Here is a 25,332-nt window from a genome sequence, read left to right as displayed (position 1 = left end):
CTTCGTCCTGCTGCTGCTGAACGCCGCACGCCCAGCCCGCACCGCTACTGCCTATTGGGTTCTGCACTTTTGCTTCTTAGTTCCCAGAGTTCAGCTGTTCAGATTCAATCTTGAATTATTCTATTTCTTGGTACATTCATGAATCATGATTCAGCAATCTGCAATTCTGTTTATTCACTTATTTGCTAATTGGATTAATTTGTTTGATAATTGATTTAGTTAGTTTGTTAATTGTGAATTTGTGATTGAATTTGTTCTGATGTAATTGCAACTTTGCAAGTTTAGTTTGATTAATTTGTTTGTTAATTCACTTATTCACTTCTTGGATTAATTTATTTGTTAATTTGTGAATTGGGATTGAATTTTATTCATTTACACTGTACTCCTTTTGTACTCCTTTTTTTTCTTCTTCGATATATAAAAATTGTGTCTTTTGGTCTTTCCTACTTGCTTAAGATGGGAAAAAATGAAGACTAATAAGTTTACAGGACCTTTGAAATAAGTTTATATGCTCAATTTATCCTACTTGCTTAAGATGGGAAAAAATGAAGACTAATAAGTTTACAGGACCTTTGAAATAAGTTTATATGCTCAATTTATGTTGCTGGAGTCTGGACTACTATTCTACTAATGTTGAACAATGACTCAATGAGTAATATTACCTTATTGACTTAGATGGCATTTATAGGCAGGCTTATAAGTAATATTAACTTGGAAATTTAATTAAATGACATATGTACATCAATTTTGTATTTATAATTTTTAATTTGTGTAGAATTGTGAACTTTTTTATTAATTAATTAACTTAGATTTATAATTTTATCTTATTAGTAATGGAGAAGTATTTCAAAAGAACCTCGTCATTGGAGATTGGATCTCAAAATAATTCATCGACCTCTTCTAATAAAAGGAGGTTTTTAGAATTCGAAGTAGAGAGTCTTATAGCAGATCCAGGACAACGACCAAAGATTTCAAGTTATCACCCGAATGACAGAGACAAAGTTAGATGTGCATATTTGCAAAAAGGTCCTTGTCAACCAAGGACTCATGATTTTCCACAAACTGCTTATGGTTCTTCCTTTCGAAGATTTAATCCTAATTGGTTTGATGACTATGGCAACTGGTTAGAGTATAGTATATCAAAAGATGCTGTTTTTTGTCTTTGTTGTTATCTTATGAAACCCGAGACTGAAGGTGGTGATGCTTTTGTAACTAATGGCTTTTCAAATTGGAAAAAAAAGGAGAGACTACAAATTCATGTTGGGATTCATGATAGCGCTCATAATCAGGCTTGGAGAAAATGTGAAGCACTTATGAGACCAAAACAACACATCACTGCTGCTATTGAAAAACAATCTGAGCAAGCTAAAAAGAATTATCAAATTCACTTGACAGCAACAATTGATTGTATTAGATTTCTTTTGCGACAAGGATTGGCCTTTCGTGGTAATGATGAGACGGATGATTCTGTTAACCAAGGAAATTTTTTGGAACTTCTAAACTTTCTTGCGCAACATAATGAAGAGATTGATCGTGCTTTCAAAAATGCTCGTGGAAATCTTAAACTAATAGCACCCTCAATCCAAAAAGACATTGTAAGAGCTGCTGCAAGTGAAACGACAAAAGTCATTGTTGATGATCTTGGTGATGAATTATTTGCTGTATTGGTTGATGAAGCCCGCGACATTTCCATTAAGGAGCAAATGTCAGTTTGCTTAAGGTATGTGAACAAAGAAGGACAAGTTAGGGAGCATTTTCTTGGTCTTGTTCATGTTTCTAATACTAATGCTTTATCTCTAAAATTAGCATTGGAGTCATTATTAGAAACATATAATTTAAGTTTATCAAGAGTATGTGGACAAGGATATGATGGTGCAAGTAACATGCAAGGAGAATTTAATGGTTTGAAAACTTTGATATTGAAAGAAAATTCTTATGCTTTCTATGTACATTGCTTTGCCCACCAACTTCAGTTAGCTCTTGTAACGGTTGCAAAAAAACAAGTTGAAATTGCTTTGCTTTTTAATTTGTTAACCAATTTGTGCAATGTTGTTGGAGCTTCGTGTAAACGAAGAGATATGCTTCGTGATAGTCAGATGACTAAGACAATTGAAGCATTAAAGAGTGGAGAAATTTCTAGTGGGCATGGTTTGAATCAAGAAACAGCTTTAAAAAGAGCTGGAGACACTAGATGGGGTTCACACTATGAAACTATACTTAGATTAATTTCTTTATTTCCTTCTGTGGTTAATGTTCTTGAATATGTTGAGGAAGATGGAAATAATTCAGAACAAAGAGCTGAAGCATGTCATTTATTGAATGTCATTCAATCCTTTGAATTCATTTTCAACTTGCACTTGATGAAAAATATCTTGGGAGTTACTAATGAGTTATCTCAGGCGTTACAAAGGAATGATCAAGATATTGTAAATGCTATGGCATTAGTCAAAGTGTCTAAGCAATGATTGCAAAATATAAGAGATGATGGTTGGTCTCTTTTACTTGATGAAGTCTCACTGTTTTGTAACAAACATGATATTATTGTTCCAATCATGGATGATATATTTGTGTCACAAGGAAGATCAAGACGCAAAGCTCAAAAGATATCAAATTTGCATCATTTTCAAGTTGAGATATTCTATCAAGTAGTTGATAGACAACTTCAAGAACTCAATAATCGTTTTACAGAGGTGAATACTGAATTGCTTATTTGCATAGCTTGTTTGAATCCAAGACACTCATTTTTTGCATTTGATAAGGAGAAGTTGATCCAGTTAGCTCAATTTTATCCATTAGAATTTTCTTCCACTCAACTTTTGGCACTTGACAGTCAACTTGAGAACTTCATACTAGATGTGCGTTCTGATGATCATTTCTCGGACTTAAATGGAATTGGTGCTCTTTCTCAGAAGTTGGTTGAGACTCGAAAGAATATTGTTTATCCATTAGTGTTTCTTCTTTTAAAGTTGGCTTTAGTTTTGCCTGTAGCAACTGCATCAGTTGAAAGAACTTTTTCTGCTATGAACATCATAAAGAGTCGACTTCGTAACCGTATGGGAGATGAATTTTTAAATGATTGTTTAGTGACATACATAGAAAGAGAGACATTTGATTGTATTGACAATGAAAAGATTATTCAATCTTTTCAAAATATGAAACCTAGAAGAATGGAATTCTAAATTATTTGTTATTATTTTGAATTATTATTTTATTATTTTTATTTTGCCCCCACTGAAAAAATTTTCTGGATCCGTCACTGTCTGTTGGTATAGTAGAAGCAGAGGGGCATAAGGGAGGTATTTGGTTTCTATCCTCTATGAAGGGTGTTTGTTGTAAGTTCATTGATGCTTTTGATCAGGGTGTTACTGTTGAGGTTCAATTTGATAATTTAATTTGGAGGTGTAGTGGTATTTATGGCAGTCCTCAATTTAATAAAAGGGTTCTCCTTTGGGATTATCTTGTTGCATAATCCATGGTTTTTCAAGGACCTTGGATTGTTCTTGGTGATTTTAATGAAGTCAAATTTTCTCATGAATCTAAGGGCTGTCAATTTTCTCATCAAAGAGCAGACATGTTTGCTACTTCATTAGGGGATAGTGGTTTGTTTGATCTGAAGACTATTGGGAGGCGGTTTTCTTGGTACAGAAGGGTAAAAAATTATGTTGACGTGGAAAAAAATTTGATCGAGTCTGTATAAATAGTAGTTGGTTATCTATCTTTCCAGAGGCTTATGCAGAAGTTTTAAATAGGCTTCAGTCTGATTATTGCCCTATTCTGGTGCGTTGTAAAGGTCGTCCTCAGCCTAAAGGGAATCAACCTTTCCGATTTGTTGCTGCTTGGGCTACTCATCCTGGGTATAGGGATATTGTGAATCAGTCATGGTGGTCTGGTAATAGAGGGATTCATGGCAAGCTTTCGGAAGTACAGAAGAATTCACTAGAGTTTAACTTGAAGGTATTTGGTAACATTTTTGTTAAGAAATGTGAATTAGAGCAGCAGATTAATTATTTACAAAAGCGTTTGAAAATGGTGGATAGTATTTATTTGCGTCAGAAAGAACAACAGTTACTTGATGATTATAATAATACTCTAGTGCAATAAGAGCTCTTCTGGTTCCAAAAGTCCAGAAAGCAGTGGGTAAGGTTCGGGGATAGGAATACAAGATTCTTTCATATTCAAACTCTTGCGTGAAGGAAGCATAATAAGATTCATGGCCTTTTTCTCAAGGATGGAGTGTGGGAAACTGATCCAGAGGTTCTGAGTCAAGAAGCAGAGTCTTTCTATAAAAGCTTATTCTATCATTTGGATGATGTTGATTTGGGTTGCCTTGGTGATGTGCCTCTTCCTTCTCTGAATGTGGAAGCTTGCAATAATCTTACGGCACCAGTTACTATGGAGGAAGTCAGAACAGCTGTTTTTCACATGAACTCTTTTAAAGCTCCGGGTCCTGATGGGTTTCAAGCTTTCTTCTTCAAAGAATATTGGGAGATCATTGGTCTTGATGTTTGGAAGATGGTTAAGCAGGCATTCTCCGGTGTTACTCTTGATCCGAGAATGTTGGAGACTTTAATGGTTCTTATTCCAAAGGTTGAATCACCGGTATCTATGAAAGATTTCAGACCGATTAGTCTCTGCAATGTAGTTTACAAGATCATCACGAAGGTCCTTGTTAATAGGCTTCGTCCTTATCTTGCGGAGATTGTTGGCCCGCTTCAAGGAGGATTTATTCCGGGACGAGGAACTCCTGACAACATCATTATTGCTCAAGAAGTTCTCCATTTTATGAAGAAGACTAAATCAAAGAAAGGCACACTGGCCTTTAAGATTGATCTGGAGAAAGCTTATGACAGAGTTGATTGGAGGTTTTTAGCTCATACCCTAAAGAGCTTTGGTTTTCCTATTCCTACAATTAATTTGATTATGAATTGTGTCACTGCTTCTTCCTTATCTATTCTTTGGAATGGGAATCGTCTGAATGGCTTTACTCCTAGTCGAGGTCTTAGACAAGGAAACCCTATGTCACCCTATCTTTTTGTGCTGTGTATGGAGCGATTGGCATGCTTTATTAGTCATCAGGTTGATTTGGGCTTGTGGGAGCCGGTTGCTATTTCTAGAGGGGGACCAAGAATATCCCACTTAATGTTTGCAGATGACTTGCTTCTATTCTGTAAAGCTACAAAGAGACAAGTGCAAAATGTGATGTTGGTTTTAGAGACTTTTTACAAAGCATCTGGGATGAAGATTAATGTGGAGAAGTCTAAAGCGCTTTGCTCCAAGAATGTCTCTGCAACAAGGAAAGAGGTTTTCACTGGGGTATCCTCTATCAGATTTGTCCAGGACTTGGGCAGGTATCTTGGAGTTACCCTTAGCCATTCTAGGGTGACTCGTTCAGCTTTCAATGGTGTCCTTGATAAGATTCGGAGTAGGCTAGCAAGCTGGAAAGGGAATTTACTCAATCGGGCTGGTAGACTCTGCTTGGTTAATTCTGTTGCAGCCGCTATTCCCACGTACAAGATGCAGGTCTCTATTTTTTCCCAAAGGAATCATTAGTAAATTAGAGTCTATGATGAGGAATTTTCTTTGGAAAGGACAAGTTGATGGAAGAGGATTGAATCTTGTTAGTTGGAAGGTACTGGTTACTCCAAAAAAATATGGAGGTTTGGGGGTTAGAGATCCTTATTGTGTAAATATTGCTCTTCTTGGGAAGCTAGTTTGGACTTTTTTCCAGCAGCCAAACAAGCTATGGGTCCAATTGTTGGATGCCAAATACCGATCATTTCTATATGACTGTTTTAGTTATCCTAAGAACAAAGACTCTCCCATTTGGAGGTGTCTTTGCAAGGCTTGGGAAGTGTTGAAGGATGGGTTTGCTTGGTGTATTGGAGATTTGAACCAGAATTTTTGGTTTTCTAGCTAGAGGAGAAAAGGATGGTTATCTAATGAGATGGATTATGTTCACATTTCTGATTCGAATCTCCGGATACAGGATATTTGGTCGGTTGGTAGGTGGCATTTGGATACTCTTTATTCTCCTTTATCTCAAAATCTAAAAGGTAATATTCTCTCTTACAATCCAGATGAACAAGCAGGTCCGGAAGTAGGTTGGTATTGATGTGGGTTTGCTGCCAAAGTCTATGACTCACGCAATGGTTACTTGTGGTTGTGTAAGCAACTATTTGGTTGGGAGGAGCGGGAGAATTGGCTTTGGCTTTGGCGTCAGCTTGTTCCGGAAAAGCATAAGTTTTTGGCTTGGTTGTGTCTTAAGGAGGCTCTTCCTACTGCAAGTTTTCGCTTTAGAAGAGGGATGTCGTCATCAGATAGGTGTCCAAGATGTCTTTCTAGCCAGGAATCGGTTTTACATTGTATTCGGGATTGTCCAAAATCTCAGCTTGTCTGGCATAGGTTGGATATTTCTTGTCATCCTTTGGATTTGAAGAACTGGTTCTTGTATCATAGCAGAGAGCATCCGTTTTAGTTCTTTTCGGGACTTTGGTGGATATGGCGAGTAAGGAATAATGACATCTTTAATCCTCATGAAACTTGGCCTCCGGAAAAAGTGATTTGTCTGGCATTATATTCAGAAAAGGAGCTTAGGAATATTTTTGAATTACAACGTATGTCCCTTCCCTCTACTCTAAATGGTTTTTGGAATCCCCCATCCATTGGTACTTTTAAGATTAATTGTGATGCTAGTTATTTTGGTTCGGGTGATAGTATTGGTTTTGCTTGTGTTATTAGAGATTGTAATGGGAGTTGGCAAAGGGGGTGTTTGGGAATGATTGAGAGTAATAGTATTCTTCAAGGAGAATTGTTTGCCATTTGGAGAGGATATCTCTTTGCTTGGGATGTGGGTCAACGAGATGTTATTTGTGAGACAGATTGTGTGGAAGCATTTAATCTTGTTACTCAAGATGGTTTTGGGCTTATTGATCCATTGGTGCTCAAAATAAGAGATATCATGCATTGGAATTGGTGTGTTGACTTTCGTTTGATTATGAGAGATGCAAGCACGGTGGCAGATACTATGGCAAAGATGGCGATGAAGTTACAACTTTCACATGTGGAGCTTCTTTCACTTTGGGAGGAATTTAAGAGTAGTCTTAAACGGGACTGTCCCTCTATTTAAGCAGTTCCTTGTTCTGTTTGTTTTGTTTTTCTTTGTTTAGTTTATTTCAGTCACAAAAAAAATTATTTTTTCACCCTGTGCATATGCATGCGGGAATTTCTTCTAGTATATTTAATAAAAGTATAAAACTCACCAAGCAGAAGCTTAGAACATACAAGATATAGAATAAGAATCACTTATTATTGGATGGAAGAACAACTATGTTTGGTATACACAATCAATTATCCTTATAAAATATATATTAAAATATAAAATTTATATTAAAATAAATAAAATAATATATGATGACTAATTTTTAATATACATTTAATATTTTTATTCGAAAAATTTGAAGAATTCAAACATTCAATAATCCGAGACATAGGCTTTGAAATTAAAATATAGTGTTCCACTCTATTAATATCACAGTACATCATCATATATATAAACTGCATGCGAAGCTCTAATCAACATATATTTAATGAAATTCACCAAACTCACAAGCATAGAATAGACAAGGTATAACTAATTTGGGTTGATCGAGTGGTCAACTCACTCGTTCATTTAAGTAAGTGTTTGAAGTTTAAATTCTGCTTAAGTACATACATTAACTCATTGGCCAGCAACAAATCCTTATTAAATAAAGCTCAAATCTCACTACAAAAAAAAAAGACTTGTCGTCACACTTTTTTCTTGCCACGCTTTTGCGTGGGTGGCCATTGATTTGTGATTTGGCCACGCTTTTTTTGCCACGCTTTGAAGGAAATCGGCACGCTTTTACGAGGGTGGCCATTGATTTGAAATTTGGCCATACTTTTTTTTGCCACGCTAGGGAAATCGACACGCTTTTACGAGGATGGCCACTTATTTGAAATTTGGCCATGCTTTTTTTTGCCACGCTTTTCGAGGGATATCGGCACGCTTGAAAAGCGTGGCTAATTTGTCTTCCAATGATCCCCTTTTTTTCTTCATTTGTTCTTTGGTTTCAATAGAGTACTTATCCTATTTCCAATTAAGTTTGAAGAACCCCTGAATCAATGAATCAATGAGTCGATTACCTTTGCATTGAAAGTGCTTAAGTGCTTTAGATATGATCGGGAATGGTTTTTCAAATGCATATTGACTTAGGAATTTCTAAATGTTCTTAATTATTAGTTAATTAAGCAAGGATTGATGAATAAAATCCAACTAGTTGAATGATGACTATCACATTAATCATGGAATTAGTTTATTTGGTTTTATAGATTTGGAGAATAGTTGAATGATGACTACATGTTGTGCATTTTTTGCTCTATTCATGACCCATATCCTTCATCCAATTCACATCATTCCAATCTTTTCATCCTATTAAGACATGTGCAATTTTTTTAGCACACCTGCAATTCTGGAGAAGTTCGTCAGCCTTGAAAAAGAAATCCTGCAAATTGAAAGTTCATTTCAAGCAAATTCTTCGTCGATGTCCAATGCATCTTCCGATGAGGGTATGGCTAGGAGCTGCAATTTCAAGCATGTTTTGCAGATATTTCTTTGAGAATTGATTAGTAATTGTTCTTAGAATATAATTGAATTCCAAGAAACTGCACTTATTAAGTAGTTGTCTTACTGAAATTCCTTTGTATAGGAACTACGCCACAAGCCAATGGAATTACAAGGAGGTTGAGTGATTCTGCAAAGGTATTTATCTCCCAGTATGTATGTCAAAATTACTTAATAGTCTCTAAAAATTCTATTGATTTATGTTTGTTATTTGTTTCAGTTAAATGGAGAATTGAGGACGTTGACAACAAAGAAGAAAGCTCAAAGTAAGTTTCTACCTCTTCAATTGAATAATCTTCTTTGTTTTGCTAGTTTAAAATTCGTTCTTAAGTTTTCAATTTTCCTATCGCTTAGGGTCTCCCTGCAACGACTATTGGAGTCTCGAATAGCACTACTCGGGAAAGAGCAAGCTATGGCTTATACATGTGGTCTAGTTGTCGGATTTGAGATCAACAGTATTGATGATCTCATGTATTTTGCAAATGCATTTGAAGCATTGCGTTCGAGGTATAAATTGGAATTGATTAGCATAGTAAGAAGACTCTGTGTATTATTATGCACTAAAAGAAAGCGGATTCTTACATCCTTATAGGGAAGCTTGCATTAAGAATATCATTCATACATACTATTTTTCAAGAATTGAGTGTTTCTATTGATTGTGGATGTATTTCAACTGATTCAATGCATAATCTGATTTTATTTATTTTATATTCTAGGAGGTTCAAGTTTTAGCTAAGGAGGCAACTGAAACAGTGGTTTTGGTCATTGATGAGGAAGGTGTGGGGTCACTTATATCAGAACTTGTGAAAGGTGTAAATGAGCCAAAGCTGCTTTGGTTTTCACACAAGAACAGTTTTTTTGTCAAATAATAAATTTTGACTTTTTCTTTTATTGTAGCTTTGATGATGTGTATGTTGTATTTTTCAAATAATAAATTTTATTTTTTTGTTGACAAATATGATGAAAATTTATGTATGTTGGATTGGTTAATTTAAAATTATATAAAAAAATTTTCATTATTTAAATTAGTCATTTAAACTATGATTTAAAATTATATATCAATTTTGCAATGTTTAATTAGGAAGATTCATAAACAGGTATAGCCATAAGTATTTTGATCCAACTTATAGTCATATTTTTGGCTATTGGCACGCTTTTTAAGCGTAGCCATATCTTTTCGTAATCATCAACAGCCACGCTTAAAAAGCGTAGCCATATCTTTCCCTATCGGCACGCTTTTAAAGTGTAGCCAAAATCACTCCACTGGGCACGCTTCTAAAAGCGTGGCGATATGTACACTTTTCGGTACGCTTCTCAAGCGTAGCAAGAGATGAAAGCGTGCCGATAGATCCACAAAAGCGTGGCGATAGAGCAACTGGCACGCTTGCGGATGTGGCCCTTTTAAAAGCGTGTCAATAGCTAAAAAAGCGTGGTGAAAAGTTATCGGCACGCTTTTTTATACTTTTCGACATACTTTAAAAGCGTGGCAGAAAATTTATTTTCTCGTAGTGTTTGCAATGAATTAATCATTAACCTGTCAAGTTAGAGAATACCGTGGAAAAAAAAAAGTATAATAAAAAATTAAGGATCACTTATTATTTGAAGAATTATTCAAACATTCAATCCTAGAGGAGACATAGGGTTTGAAATTGATAAAAGTGTATGTTCCACTGTATTAATATCACATTATATCAAAGACATCTAATTTAAATGGATCATTTATTTAATTTTATAATTTTTTTAATAAACTAATAACCTTAGAAAATAACATGAAGTGACGACACGTAGCAGGATACAACTGGGTTGTATATTGATGTAAATAGATAGTTGTAAGTAAATAGATGTATCTATGTTTTTAATAATCAACTTACATGTCTAGAGAGCCGAGTTCTAGAGACTAGAATGACTGACATTTGGTTTTTTCATGTTTTTGGCCAGCACATTTGGTTTGTATTTTAATTTTTTATGTTTCTTTTATTTTTGAATTTTGTAAAAAAAAAAAGTAAAATAAAAAAATAAAAATAAAAAATAAAATTTTATTATTTTTACTGTTTTTATTTTTTTTCATAAAATTTAAAAAATAAAAAAGACTCAAAATAAAAACGCAAACCAAACTTATATTTATTTATTTTTTTAGTTGGAAACGTTCAATACTACAAAAGGGGCTTTTTACCCTATTATTTGGTAGATTGGCCTGGTCCTAGCGTTATGGCATCAATTGGGCTTGAAAATTCTTTAGTAAAGCGTTTACTGGCCTAAAATATATAGCCATATTTTACCAAAAAAAAAAAAATATATATATATAGCCATATTGAGCCTTAAAAACAATTTCCCCATTGATTTAAGGGTTACAAACTAGGACCAAAAATATAAACAGTTACAAACAAAAATTATATCACTCACAGTCTCAGCCATATCAAAAAAAAAAAGATACTCCTCTTCCGTCAGCCAAGAGAGTCCATTCCCAATGACAAACTCCGATTCATTAACACCACAATCCCAACTCATAAATAAAAATGCGTTTTCTCCAAAAATAAAAAAACCCATAAAAATGCGTTTGAGTGTTCAGACTTCAGACAAAAAGAGGCGCTTGAGAGTTTATCAAACAACAACAACAATAATAATAATAATAATAATAATAATAATAATAATAATAATAATAATAATAATAAATAAATAAATAAATAAATAAATAAAAGATTATTCATTCAGTCAAAGTTTCTTATTTGCGTAACCATAATCATTTGTCTTGTATCGTTTACAAATTATAAATGTAAATATGTAATAAATCCTACAAAGATAACTTCAAAGTCACAATTGACAAAAAGATGTTAAAAAAGAGAACATGACATTAACTATATCTTCTTTTTCTCTCACTATCTGTTAGACCTAATTTCATCATCATCATCCATCTATATAAAAACTTGGAAATAAATCTTGCAAATATATATTATGTTCACCACACCACCAACAATAACTACTACTACTCCTCACAAGTCACAAATCCCACACCAAACAAATACAAATTTAAAAAAATCACAAAATAGCCAAATTGCTAATCAAAATCACCCCTTTGTGAAAAGTCGAAGAACCAAACACGTTCGTTATTAATACAGCCCAACACAAAAGGTCTTGCCCTAATTTTTCATCTCATATTATAGATTATAGATAAAACGATTAACCGCTAACAGGCGGTAAACACAGGAATTGGTAACCGGATAAAGAAGGTCAAATATTACTACCGCCACACCCCTTATGTTTTCTTTTTATTTTTTTCCCCGTGTTTTTTCTTTTATATATATCACATTGTGAACTTCTATTTGTTTGGTTTCTATTTTCTTCGTTCTCTCGTTTATTTTCTTTTCTCTTCTCTCAGTTCTGTTTGTTTGCCCAGAAAATCTTAAGAGAGAAAATAAAATTCTCTACTTCGAATTTCAAACTCTGAGGAAAACACTGCTCAACAAAAGCCTTCGTTTTTCCTTTTAGCCTTCTCCAACGTAACGAGTTTACTCCTCGAAGAATCACCGAGGCTCAGAAGAAGCATTCATTCGCTCAAAGCTTTTCCGATATTTATCTTCTTTTATTTTTTTTTTTCGATTTTTTCTATCTGCTGCTTCGAGACTCGACGATCACTGTGTAAATTCTCTGCTTCCTCCGTTTGAATTCGTCGCTTACGTTGCTTTGCATTGAAGTTAATGCGAATTTTCGCTTTTTCTGATTCTTTTTCTATTCTATTGTAGGATTTGGCTCCTCCTTGGTGATCTCTTCGAGAAGGTTGGAATTCTCTTGCTCCAACGTTAATCCGCAGATCTGCGGTGTGTGCTGGAATGAGAAGCTCAGGGTTGAAGGAATTTGAATTGTAATCGAAGTATCAGAAGCATGATTTGGTGCTGATTGCTGAAGAGACTGTGCTCTTGTGTTTGGGTGTTTTTTCAATTTCATGGTTTATTGAATAGGAATGAAGAGGTCTAGGGACGATATTTTCGCGAGTCCTCAACTTAAACGGCCTATAGTGTCTTCTCGAGAAGAAGCGTAAGTTGTTGGTTTTCGTTCTCATCTTCAACTTTTCCTGTGTTTTGAACTGTACTTGTGTTTTTGTTTGTGCTTTGATCAAGTAATTGCATCTTCGACTTAGTAATGGAGCTTCCCGAGTTTTTACTGCGGTGAAAAGTTTTACTAGTGCCCTCGTGTGTAACCCGGGAAGTCTAGATGATCAATCTTTAGCAAAGCTGTCTCTTTTTTGGTAAATTTTTTGGGTTTTGATGTTTTGACCTAATAAAATGAGATCGGATATTTGTTATCTGCAATCCTGAGTAAATTCTTCTTTTAATGGGTAAATTTGTATTTTTCATGGAAAAAAATTACTTTCAGTTTCTTAAGGTTTTGATTGTCATGTATGATCATGTGCTAGAAATTGGGAATACTGTGTCGTTGGTTTATCAATTGTCTAATTGTATTTTGGAATATTTTCGAACGAAGGTCCGGGCAACCCCAGATGATGAATGGAGGTGCTGTTGCTCAGAAGCTGACTACAAATGATGCATTGGCATATCTCAAGGCAGTAAAGGATATATTTCAGGATAAGAGGGACAAGTATGATGACTTTTTGGAAGTCATGAAAGATTTTAAGGCTCAAAGGTTTGATCATGTCGTACCACATTGTTGGCATGCTCCTCCGAATGTCTTTTTGTATTATATTGGGGGAGGGGGATACTGTTTTTGCCAGTGGAAACTGACTTGTGTCTGCTTTTGATACTTGTAGAGTTGATACTGCAGGCGTGATAGCAAGGGTTAAACAGCTCTTTAAAGGGCACAGAGACTTGCTTTTGGGATTCAACACCTTCTTGCCAAGGGGTTATGAAATCACACTTCCACTGGAGGATGAACAACCTGCCCCAAAGAAGCCTGTTGAATTTGAAGAAGCGATTAATTTTGTGAACAAAATTAAGGTAAAATGTTCTTGGGCCTGATTGGTTTTCTAATACAGACTCAGTTTCAATACAGAATGGGCAGTTCTAGTTGAATCTAATTCATCATTTTCATTCAGACCCGGTTTCAAGGTGATGATCGTGTTTACAAGTCATTTCTGGACATATTAAATATGTACAGAAAGGAAAGCAAGTCTATAACAGAGGTCTACCAGGAGGTTTGTTTTGTCTATGCATGTGTTATTATGTTATAGCTAGGAAAATTGTTATATTTATCTTCCTATGTCATTTATATTAGTCTTAATATTTCGTTTGACGTTCATTTCAATCATATTTTGGACTTCTTCAGGTTGCTGCACTTTTCCAAGAGCATCCGGATCTTCTTGATGAGTTTACTCATTTTCTCCCGGACACTTCCTCAGCAGCCTCTGCTCATTATATTTCTGCTAGAAATTCTATGCTACGTGATAGGAGCTCTGCAATGCCAACTGTACGGCAAATGCATGTTGAGAAGGTTTATCTCCATATTTTTCTGTCCTTCTTGGTAGTATAAAATGAGATGCTAAGTCAAGGTGCCTGGAGGTTTCAGCACCTTTTGGTGGCTGCATTATTGCCCCTTCCATGAGATGCACGCTTCTAGTGTATTATTGTTCAGGCAACATACCTGTAGCACTTAATGATAGCTGTAGAAAGTTTAAAAAATCCATCCCTCTAACTTGCTATGATGTTACATTGGGTAAAATATTATGTTGTTGAGAAGTAACTATTTCTGGGTCATAAGGAATTTTACGGCTAGCAGTTTAGGGTTTTGTAAATTGAACATTGCAGTTGTTACTTTTACTTAGGATGTTATGCTCACGTAGTTATAAGTCTTTGGCTGATCTTTCTCCAAGGCATTAAAACCCTGAAGCCTTAAAGTAGCCTTTTGTCTTTTACTATCTTGGTGACTCTGGTCCCACTGATTGCATGTTTGGTTATCAAGCTTACATTCTACTTATCTTGTGTGCCAGAGAGAAAGGACTATGACCTCACATGGTGATCGTGACCTCAGTGTTGACCGTCCCGACCCTGATAATGACAGAGGTTTGATGAGGGCAGAAAAGGATCAGAGGAGACGTCTAGAGAAGGATAAGGAACGCAGAGAGGATAGGAGAGAACGTGACAGAGACGATAGAGATTATGAGCATGATGGTGGTCGAGATAGGGAAAGGTTCTCCCATAAACGGAAATCTGATCGTAGGGCTGAAGACTCTGGAGCTGAACCATTGCTTGATGATGAAAATATTGGTATGCGCCCTATGCCATCCACTTGTGATGAAAGAAATACTCTGAAAAGTGAGTATGTTGTCAACATTTTGATCCTGAATCTACTGGTTTTTTTGTTATATTTGTTACCTTTTCCAACCAATGCTATGATATACATTATTTAAACAGTGGAAACATATGCTTTTATGTTTGGTTGAAAATAAATAAATTGATAAAATAAGAAAAAGGCGTCAAAAGTGAAACTTCATTACAGCAACTAATGCAAAATGTTTCTCATCACTATTCTACTGCATATATTGCTAAAGTTTATAAAAAAAGAAGAGTATGGTGTCTCTTGTTGATAGGGTTATCTGTATTGAAGAAGTGTTAAAATTTTTCCATTTATGAGATGATTTCATAATCAATTGTCCTTGTTATAAGGGAAAAATAAATTTATTTCAACTTCTTGTTTGTCTTCTATCTTTTGTTGCATAAAACTTTTAACATCTTATTTTCCTTTAGCAGTTTTTTACTTATGTCAAATTTCATTATCTCAGGCATGTATAGCCAGGAGCTTGCTTTCTGTGAAAAGGTCAAAGAGAAATTACGAAATCCTGATGACTACCAAGAATTTTTGAAGTGTTTGCATATTTACAGCAGGGAAATAATTACCAGACATGAATTGCAGTCATTGGTATGGCTTATTATTAATTTTTCTTGTCATCCGGTTTACTGATTTCATTGTCGGATTCTATAAATGCATGTCTTTTATTTAATCTTGCTTTGTTGGTTTAGCTGGATGTGGGCATTTACCGTTATTCCCTAAATAAAATATGTTAAAATATGGAAAAAAAGGGATATCCTCCTATATCATTGGTGTTTAAAATTGAGTTTATTTGCATGCATTCAATTTGGATTATATTTGGGTCAGCCAGAGTTTAGTTTGGGCCAGAATAGCCTATGCTCTATGGAGCCTACAAGCCAATGCGGCCAATTTCAAGGAATGAGGGTGTCAGCTAATGAGAATAGGCATTCAGGTAATTTAAGGCAAGACCAATTTCTCAATGCGATACTGTCATGTCTTATATTAAGCAATAGATTGAAGGAGGATCATTTTGGATGGTACATTTGGAGGATCTAATGGAATGAAGGACTTAAAGTGTGTTTTGAGAAATATGAAATGGCTAAAATGGGGGTATTGTGTTGGCATACTAGTATGCTTTAAATGCTGCAGAGGCCATCATAATCATACTTGCAGCAAGTATATGGATAAAATCAGAAACCAGAAACAACAGAATAGCCAATTTCCTTTTCATTATGCCAAAGCAGCAGCTTTCTGTACCACCTATTAAAGTGATCATCTTCCCAGTATCATCTTGATCAATAAAGGAACCCACAAGATTTCACCAAGTGTTTGAGCTTGATTGCATGTAACCAAATCACTTTGTTCATTTTATCAAAACAAACAAGAAGATCTGAGCAATGCAAATTGCAGACGGAACCATATTTTTCAACCTGTTTGAGATCTTCCTTCCAATTCACATTTGTTCTTCCCTAATAACCTTACCTGTGGGAGAGCTTATGGTAGATAGTCCAGCAATTTTTGTACTCGATGTAAAGGACAAAGGTTCAAGTTGCTTTCAGCAAAGCTGGAAAGGATAACTTCCTCCATCAAAGACTGAGAAGATTTGGTGATTTTTGGATTTTGTATTGTCTGTGAGGGGGCACCTGGCACTCAGTACAATTAGAGCTGTGAAGGAAGCAATTACAACAATTACGGCAGGAATAGATGGTCTAGAATAAATTATGTTTCTTCTGAAGTGTGATAATTGGCCAGCAGTATTATGTTTTTGGTCATTTATTCTTGACAAAGTCTGGTGGCATCCCGTTCTAAATTCCTCACAGATGACCCTGCAGCTGAGGCACCATGAACTACTAATCTTTTCAATGCTGATGATGTCATCTTCAATAATTTGATAAATTTTGATTTAGCTGAAATTTTCAATTAAAAAAACTAGAAGTAATAGAATATATATCCTCTCCACTGGAAAATCTACTACATATAATGTGGTGTTGCGATTGTAATTAAATAATTTGGTGGAAGAACTTATGTCCTTGAAGTTAATTATACACTTTATCTTGGCCTACTTCCATTATATTTCTTAGTGCTGCCTATAGATCTTATTAAATAACATGCTCTGGAATATAATTGCTAACTCATGGTCACTTATTCTTCAAGGTTGGTGATTTACTGGGGAAATATCCAGATCTTATGGAGGGGTTTAATGAATTTTTAATACAATCTGAAAAGAATGGTAATGTTCAAACTAATTTCATATTTCTATGTTGGTACACTTCCAAGATATTTCTAATCAGTTTCTGTGATGCAGATGGTGGATTCCTTGCTGGTGTCATGAATAAAAGTATGTAAAATGGCTTGGAATTTTCTGTTATTATGACAGATTCTCCTTATATATTTTGTAATCTGATACCATGTTTAAGTTTCTTAGCTTTGTCTTTTCGCACAAAACTCACCTTTTATTTTGTGTGTGTGTATGTGTGTTTTCATCAGAGTCCTTATGGAGTGACGGACAAAGGCCAAAATCTGTGAAGGTTGAAGACAGGGATCGTGATCGAGACCGTTGTAGGGATGATGGCATGAAAGAAAGGGATCGTGAATTCCGAGAAAGGGACAAATCCACTGCCCCCGCCAACAAGGATGTTTCAGGTCCTAAGATATCCATATATCCCAGCAAGGATAAGTATTTGTCAAAGCCTATAAATGAGCTGGACCTTTCTAACTGTGATCAATGCACTCCGAGCTATCGTCTCTTGCCAAAAAATGTATACTTGATTTACTTGTCTCTCGGTTTTATATTACTTGAATGTGATATCTGTGATTCTCTTGCTGATTGCGTTGTTCATATGTGTTACCTGTGCTTATGCAGTACCCAATACCTGTAGCTAGCCAGAGAACAGAACTTGGTGCAGAAGTATTAAATGATCACTGGGTGTCTGTTACTTCAGGAAGTGAGGATTATTCCTTTAAACATATGCGGAAAAATCAGTATGAAGAGAGCTTGTTCAGATGTGAAGATGACAGGTCAGACTTGCAGTGATGCTTATTTGATTGGTTGTATTTGCATCAAGGTTATCAAATTGTAATTCAGAACTTGAATTGCTAAGGTTAATCATTGAATTGTGAATCATAAACTGTATTGAATTGAATTCCAGGATTCAAGGATACATGCAAAATTAATGCCATACCATAAACTTTCATAAGACCAATAACATATAATCATCACTCATCTCCAAAGTTTTCAAAAACACAATCGTCACAAATAGAAGTCTTACAAAATGCATAAAATCTTAAGAAAGTAGCAGTGTAGTTTCTCTCATATAAGCCAAGACAACAAAGAAAAAAGATGCAGATGAAAGGGAGCTGCAAAAACTGATGTCTCTGTTTGAGGAAAGAATGAAAAAACTTTTTAAGGTCACTTATGTTTGCCATGTGAAGACATTGTAGAATCCTGCTAGTGGATTTTTTTTTTTTTTTTTGCATTTTTGTTCAAACAATTTATAGTTTTAAGAAGATATTGGTTCTAAGAGGTTAGAACTTAGCAGTGCTAAATGCACCCTTCTACCTGTTTTTGCATTTTGTTCAAACAATCTAGTTTTAACAAGATATTGGTTATAACTAAGAAGTTCTAAATGCACCCGGCTGCCTCTGTTTCTTTCCTAAAAATTGGCGTTTGGAGGGTTTTTTTTCCCTTTTTTCTTTTGGGGTATTGAAGCATATTGGGTGATTCGTGATTCTGAATTGCACAATGATAAGCATGTTTGCCATATCATTTTACCTCTTTTTTAAAATGTTTTCGTTAAGTTATCTATCACTTATTGATATCATTTTAATCTATGTTTGCAGATTTGAACTTGATATGTTGCTAGAGTCTGTAAATGCAACTACTAAGCGAGTGGAAGAGCTGTTAGAAAAGGTCAATAATAATATAATCAAAGGAGACAGTCCAATTCGTATTGAGGAGCACTTAACAGGTTAAGGGCTTTTCTGTTCATCAATATATTTTCATATGGCACGGATGCAATATGAGGTAATTTGATGTTTTCCATATTCTGATGGGGACTTTCTTGCATTACTTTCAGCCTTAAATCTTAGGTGCATTGAACGATTATATGGTGACCATGGGCTAGATGTGATGGATGTGTTACGGAAAAATGCATCTCTGGCTTTGCCAGTGATATTAACCCGCTTGAAGCAGAAACAAGATGAATGGGCAAGGTGTCGTGCTGATTTTAATAAAGTCTGGGCTGAAATATATGCCAAAAATTATCATAAATCTCTTGATCACCGTAGCTTCTACTTTAAACAACAGGATACAAAAAGCTTGAGTACTAAAGGTAACAACTTTTCAGTTCATTTACTTCTAGTAATACAGGGCAATGAGGCTTTTAATGTTCAAAATAAATTAGAAGATTCTTTTTTATGCTGCAACTATTTTGATACTGTGAGGTATCATCGCTTTATATCTTCTATACCTCTATATCTATACTTCTATACTATATATAAGGGAATATGAGAAAGGTTGGTGTCCAACTCTTTTCCCCCCTAAATACCCTTCATTAAATATAGTCTATAAAAACATTTTTTTTTTTTTGGCTGCATCAAAGACTTGGAGCTTGTTTGGGTGCCATTAAGTTGTTAGGAAAAGATTTTTTTTTTTAGTGTGTTTTGAAAAATTTTAATAGTAAAAATAAAAGTACTAGAAAAATAATTTTTTTTTAGAAGCTACAATTTACATTTCTTTTAATAGGTATATATATATTTTTAATATTGTCGTATCCAGAACATAATTATTAGATAAAAAGATATTTTTACATGAAATAGTGAAACATAAAATTACTTTTATTTTTTTAAAAGATCTTTTAAAAAAAGATCACTTGAAAAGAGATTTTTTTTTAGAAGCTCACTCAAACAAGTCCTTAAACACAAGACCTTTTGGTTAAGTTATAAACAATTCACCATATCGACAAATTCCATTTTTATTATTTTTACATGCATTTAATAAATAAAAGTGTCATAGTTCTCCATTATCTTGTCTACAAGTTTTCTGCACTCTATGCTTCTCCCTCCTTTCACATTTATTTGTAGTTTTTCTAAGGTTGGGAATAAAGTCATGCACAATAACAATATGTGTGTAGTCATAGTCATCTGGATTAATTTTTGACTCATTGATAAATAACATCCCATCTAATACAAAACAATGTTTGCCTACCACCTCGCAGAACTAAAATGTAAATCATTGATGAGCTTATCGTGATGCAGGAATTCATTTTGTTCTTCTGACTCATTCCTTTTTCTAATCTTTTTACAGCATTACTGGCCGAAATCAAAGAAATCAGTGAGAAGAAACGCAAAGAAGATGATGTTCTTCTTGCGATTGCTGCTGGAAATAGACGTCCTGTTCTTCCAAACCTTGAGTTTGAGTACACTGATTCTGATATTCATGAAGATCTGTATCAGCTTGTAAAATATTCTTGTGGAGAAATGTGTACAACTGAACAATTGGATAAAGTTATGAAGGTTTGGACAACATTTTTAGAACCCATGCTGTGTGTTCCTTCTCGGCCTCTGGGTGCCGAGGATACAGAAGATGTTGTCAAGGATAAGAATAATTCTGCCAAAAGTGGCACTGCAAGTGTTGCCGAGAGTGAGGGTAGTGCTGGTGCTGGTGCTGGTGCTATTGTAGTGAATCCTAAGCATATTAACACTTCTAGAAATGGGGATGAGTGCATGCCATTAGATCAATCAAATTCTAGCAAAGTATGGCAATCAAATGGTGACAGTGGTGCCAAAGATGATAAATGTCTTGATCCAGACCGCACTCTGCATAAAACTGAAACTTCAGGCACTAATACACAGCATGGTAAAATTAATACTAATTCATTCACACCTGATGAAATGTCAGGAGTCAATAAGCAAGACCACTCCAGTGAGCGGTTGGTGAATGCTAATGTTTCCCCAGCATTAGGAGTGGAGCTAAGTAATGGAAGAACAAGCATGGATAATGCATCAGGTTAGTATCTTTCTTCTGGGATGGTGATTTTTCTCAATTCTTACTTCATCTTTTATTTTTGATAATGTCATTTGATGTTACACTTTCACATTCTGATAATGAATGGAACTAAGATACAGCCTTTTCCTTGAAGGAATCATTGCCACTAATCCGTCTAGACCTGGTAATATATCTGGCGAAGGTGGAGTTGATTTACCTTCATCAGAGGTATGGCTCAACCCTTTGTGCTTCTTGTCTTACTCTCGACTTAAAATTTGTTTTTGCTAGCTTCATGTTACGGATCAACTTAAATTTGCTATCAGTATAATAATTTACAGTATCTGATAAGTACAGTTGATGCCAACCTACTGAAACATGATGAAATACTTATAGCATATAATGCGGGTGAAACATCATAACTTTCTTAATAATGTGGCACTTTCTTGTTCACTTATAGCATATAATTATTATGCAAGTTATTTCTTGAATATGTATGTTTGATGTTTGATCGTTCTGTACATTGCAGTTGTTTGCTTTCCTGAAGATAGTGTTAGGGATACCATTTTCTTGCACTTGTGTTCTGGGATTATTCATGATAACGATTGTTTGAAGTTTTGTAATTAATACTTTCTTATTTATTTATTTTCATGACTTAGGGTGGTGATTCTACCAGACCAGGTACATCCACAAATGGGACCATCACAGAAGGGACCGAAGTTCACAGGTACCCAGAAGAATCAGTTCGGCAGTTAAAAAGTGAAAGAGAAGAGGGCGAGTTGTCCCCAAATGGAGACTTTGAAGAGGATAACTTTGCTGTTTATGGAGATACTGGTTTGGATGCAGTCCATAAGGGGAAGGATGGCGGTTCGAGTCAGCAATACCAAAACAGAAATGGAGAACAAGCTTTAGGTGAAGTTAGAGGAGAGAATGATGTTGATGCTGACGATGAAGGTGAGGAAAGTCCACACAGGTCATCTGAGGACAGTGAGAATGCTTCTGAGAATGTTGATGTTTCTGGAAGCGAGTCTGCTGATGGTGAGGAATCTCGAGAAGAGCACGAGGATGGGGAAAATGATAACAAAGCTGAGAGTGAAGGTGAAGCTGAAGGAATGGCTGATGCCCATGATGTTGAAGGAGATGGAACCTCCTTGCCATTTTCAGAGCGCTTCCTATTAACTGTAAAGCCGCTGGCGAAGCATGTTCCCCCAGCGTTACATGGGAAAGAAAGGACTTCTCGAATTTTTTATGGAAATGATTCCTTTTACGTCCTGTTTAGACTTCATCAGGTACGAAATTGTCTTTTTATGGAAATAGTTATTTTTCATTCATTTTTTGTCATGACTTCAGATATGAAGATGTCTACTTCCCATTTTCCCCTCAAGGTTTCTAAACCTATGTTGATGTCATGATGGTTTCTAATAGTATAAACAACTGCCTGTAATTAAATATTGATATAGCAACTTAGCAAGTTTCGTGTTGCTTTTCTGACAGACATTGTATGAGAGGATACAATCAGCAAAGATTAACTCATCATCTGCTGAAAGGAAATGGGGGGCTTCAAATAATACGGGTTCTACTGATCAATACAACAGGTGATATGCTTTGTAAATTTTGCACTCAGTTAAAAATTAAAATACGAGTATATTTGCAGACTGAGGGACTCTTTTATGCGACAGGTTCATGAATGCGCTCTACAATTTGCTGGATGGTTCATCTGATAATACAAAATTCGAGGATGATTGTCGAGCCATTATTGGAACTCAGTCATATCTCTTATTCACTTTAGACAAGCTGATTTATAAGCTTGTTAAACAGGTCAAGCTCATGAATTGCTCTCTCATCTATTTTGTTTTATTCTAACTTTCTGTCCCTGAAAATTTCTCCTTTTTATTTCAGCTTCAAAATGTTGCCACTGATGAGATGGATAACAAGCTTCTCCAATTATATGCATATGAGAAATCAAGAAAACCAGGAAGATTTGTTGACGCAGTTTATCATGAAAATGCCCGTGTTCTTCTTCATGAAGAGAACATATACCGAATTGAATATGTAATGATTTTTGTTTTTTCTTTCTTTTTCTACTTGGATTTGCTGCTGAACTAAATTCAAAATATTTTCTGTTCTGTAATCTTATGTATTGGATTGCAGTCACCTGGACCTAAGAAATTGTCTCTTCAACTGATGGACTATGGACATGATAAGCCTGAAGTAACTGCCGTGTCAATGGACCCCAACTTTTCAGGCTATTTGTACAACGAATTTTTTTCTGTTGTCTCTGAAAAAAAGGAAAAGTCTGGAATTTTCTTGAGAAGGTATTTGACAAGCCCAAAGAATTGTTTGGTGCCATTCTTGAAGTAATATATTTTTAAACAAAACTTATTTATTTTACTTGATTCATTTCCGTAGGAACAAACGTAGATATGCCTGTGCTGATGACATTTCAAGTGAGGCTGTGGAAGGACTACAAGTTATTAATGGTCTTGAGTGTAAGATATCTTGCAGTTCATCCAAGGTAATAATAGTTCTACTTCTGAATATTGTTCTTATTTTGCACATTCTGTTGGGTTGTGTTTCCAAAGTTCCACTCATACATTCCCTTGGTATCCATTGCATGTTGTCAGGTGTCATATGTTTTAGATACGGAAGATTTTTTGTTCCGGAAGAGAAAGAATAGGGCGAAGTCTTTAACCATTAGTTCAAGAAGAGTACAACGGTTCCACAAATTGTTTTCCCTTACATGCTGACATCCATTTTCAGCTGGATAAGGTTTGTGATTTCATATTACTAAATGTGTTGTGCTAGACCGACACCTTATTCGTTTCCAGATAGATGCATAATGCTCACGTCCATGAGAAAAAACCTCCTAGTTGATATCTTTCTCTTAGAGCTATATCATATCTTAATTCAAAATGTTAGTTTTGTTCCGTAAAAGTAAAAATTTTAGTTGATGTATGAAGTAACATGATCTAATTAATAGTTTCTCTTCGGTTGTCCTTTTAACTAGCAGCTTTCGATCGTTGCCGGCAAAGCCGCCGTACATGACATTACAACATGATGAGAAAAGCAAAATATGATTTACTGAAATTATTTTTCTCGTGTTCTCACACTCACTATACGAGCAACCCAATAAAACCTTATAGAATGGAAGGCTCAGGTTGGAGCGTAGTGGAAAGGAGGAGGAGGAAGAGGAGGAAGAGAAAGAGGGAGATTGTAGTATACTGTAATTTGATGGCCGATGACTCAATAATGTAAATAGCGATAATTTGTGATGTAGTAAGAACACATTTTTATTCCATTCATCCATAGTTTTTTTTTTATAATTTCAATTGCATTTTTTTAGTGGTTTCCTTTTTGTTCTTAACCATTTTGCTGCTACAACTTTGTAGAGGTTGTTGATTGTGGAAAGAAACGATTTATATCTTCATAGGCTTTTGGGTAACTAAGGCTGCGAATTCAGTGTCTTTAGATGTAATGTCTATGTCTATGTCTTATTTGTCAAACATCATTTTGTCTTAGTATTCCTGCCTCGGTATCCCGTGTTTGTAAACAAAGCCAGTCTAACAGCCACTCTTCAGAAATCTGATGCAACTCACAGGTCCTACTTTATATGTGCTTTGAATGCTTATAGTCAACTCTGAAAGTCTTATTATTTGCGACACTGCTGAGGATAGGACGCTTTCTCTTTCCTTCAATTTTTCTTACGCAAACCAGTTATTTGTTGTGCATCGAATGTGACATTAAAGAGTTAAACACAAATTCTAAAAGTAAAATTCAAAAGGATATTAGATTATATTTGTAAACAATATTAACGTGCAAGTTATTTTAGCAATGTCATAAATCATGTGGCAAAAATTCAGTTACAGCCAGATATATGAAAGAACCACCTACAATACAAACCGATTTTACATAAACTTGATTGGGACTTACGATGTAGAATTTTATTTCAAAAGACAGTGGTGGTATTTTATTAACAGAAAAACGAACACAATATGTCTAAAAGTCAAGAAAAGAGAAATAAAAAAGGAGGGTTTTCAAATACTTACGAACAGGCAAAATTATAAGAACAAAATAACATAGATAAGTAAATAGTGAAAAAGATTTTAGGGTATTATACGTAACGCAAAATTGGTTTGACTTAAACGATGTTGGTAATATTTCTTCTGGAGACTCCTTAACATGTTTAAAAGTTCGCCGACACTTTTCTTTCTACATATTCTAAGCTACTATCAAAACCAGCTGAGCTTTATGAGAGTTTATTTCCTGTCCAGTTTGTAACACCGAGTTCCTCCATTAAGAGTAGATTGGCATTCTGGTGTTGAATTACAGATTGGGTAAATTGTCAGAGTAGATGGAAATCATTGGAGGATAAGAAGCAGAACATGAAGCTTATCGTGCAAGATTTTTCATGCAAAAAGCAGAAACTTGCGAGGCATTTTTAGCTTTTATG

General features: G+C 35.1%; 2 protein-coding genes across 3 annotated transcripts; both read left to right on the top strand.

The window, feature by feature from the left end:
- Window positions 1-1,313: 1,313 nt before the first annotated feature.
- LOC112748224 (uncharacterized) lies at window positions 1,314-3,179 on the top strand. Its single transcript, XM_029292927.2, has 2 exons — window positions 1,314-2,307; window positions 2,719-3,179. Exons 1-2 carry the CDS (start codon window positions 1,314-1,316, stop codon window positions 3,177-3,179), a joined length of 1,455 nt encoding a protein of 484 aa, XP_029148760.2.
- Window positions 3,180-11,788: 8,609 nt separating this feature from the next.
- Window positions 11,789-24,309, top strand: LOC112750111 (paired amphipathic helix protein Sin3-like 4). Of its 2 annotated transcripts, none has more exons than XM_025798665.3 (24): window positions 11,789-12,277; window positions 12,382-12,673; window positions 13,121-13,279; window positions 13,404-13,590; window positions 13,689-13,787; window positions 13,919-14,083; window positions 14,580-14,904; window positions 15,372-15,508; window positions 17,054-17,129; window positions 17,205-17,237; window positions 17,387-17,658; window positions 17,763-17,917; window positions 18,740-18,867; window positions 18,976-19,230; window positions 20,205-20,906; window positions 21,040-21,113; window positions 21,542-22,171; window positions 22,377-22,477; window positions 22,562-22,700; window positions 22,782-22,934; window positions 23,034-23,197; window positions 23,292-23,397; window positions 23,507-23,651; window positions 23,893-24,309. In XM_025798665.3, the coding sequence occupies exons 2-23, from the start codon at window positions 12,600-12,602 to the stop codon at window positions 23,627-23,629; spliced, it is 4,257 nt and encodes a 1,418-aa protein (XP_025654450.1). In that variant the 5' UTR covers window positions 11,789-12,277; window positions 12,382-12,599; the 3' UTR covers window positions 23,630-23,651; window positions 23,893-24,309. The 2 variants fall into 2 exon arrangements, with proteins under 2 accessions (XP_025654450.1, XP_025654452.1); XM_025798667.3 differs by having other exon boundaries at window positions 11,926-12,277; window positions 14,580-14,856.
- The last annotated feature ends 1,023 nt before the right edge of the window (window positions 24,310-25,332 follow it).

The sequence above is a fragment of the Arachis hypogaea genome, chromosome 15 (assembly GCF_003086295.3).
Source record: "Arachis hypogaea cultivar Tifrunner chromosome 15, arahy.Tifrunner.gnm2.J5K5, whole genome shotgun sequence".
Taxonomy (NCBI): domain Eukaryota; kingdom Viridiplantae; phylum Streptophyta; class Magnoliopsida; order Fabales; family Fabaceae; genus Arachis; species Arachis hypogaea.
Note: the sequence above shows the minus strand (reverse complement) of the source record. Positions and strands in the feature narration are given on the sequence as shown.

Excerpts from the sequence above, each read along its gene's own strand:
- LOC112748224 (XM_029292927.2), top strand. The coding sequence starts at position 1,314 with ATGAGACCAAAACAACACATCACTGCTGCTATTGAAAAACAATCTGAG. Across the intron at positions 2,308-2,718 it reads AGAACAAAGAGCTGAAGCAT|CTTGTTTGAATCCAAGACAC; the intron begins GTCATTTATTGA and ends TTATTTGCATAG.
- LOC112750111 (XM_025798665.3), top strand. The coding sequence starts at position 12,600 with ATGAAGAGGTCTAGGGACGATATTTTCGCGAGTCCTCAACTTAAACGG. Across the intron at positions 14,905-15,371 it reads TGAAAGAAATACTCTGAAAA|GCATGTATAGCCAGGAGCTT; the intron begins GTGAGTATGTTG and ends TCATTATCTCAG. Across the intron at positions 19,231-20,204 it reads AAAAAGCTTGAGTACTAAAG|CATTACTGGCCGAAATCAAA; the intron begins GTAACAACTTTT and ends ATCTTTTTACAG.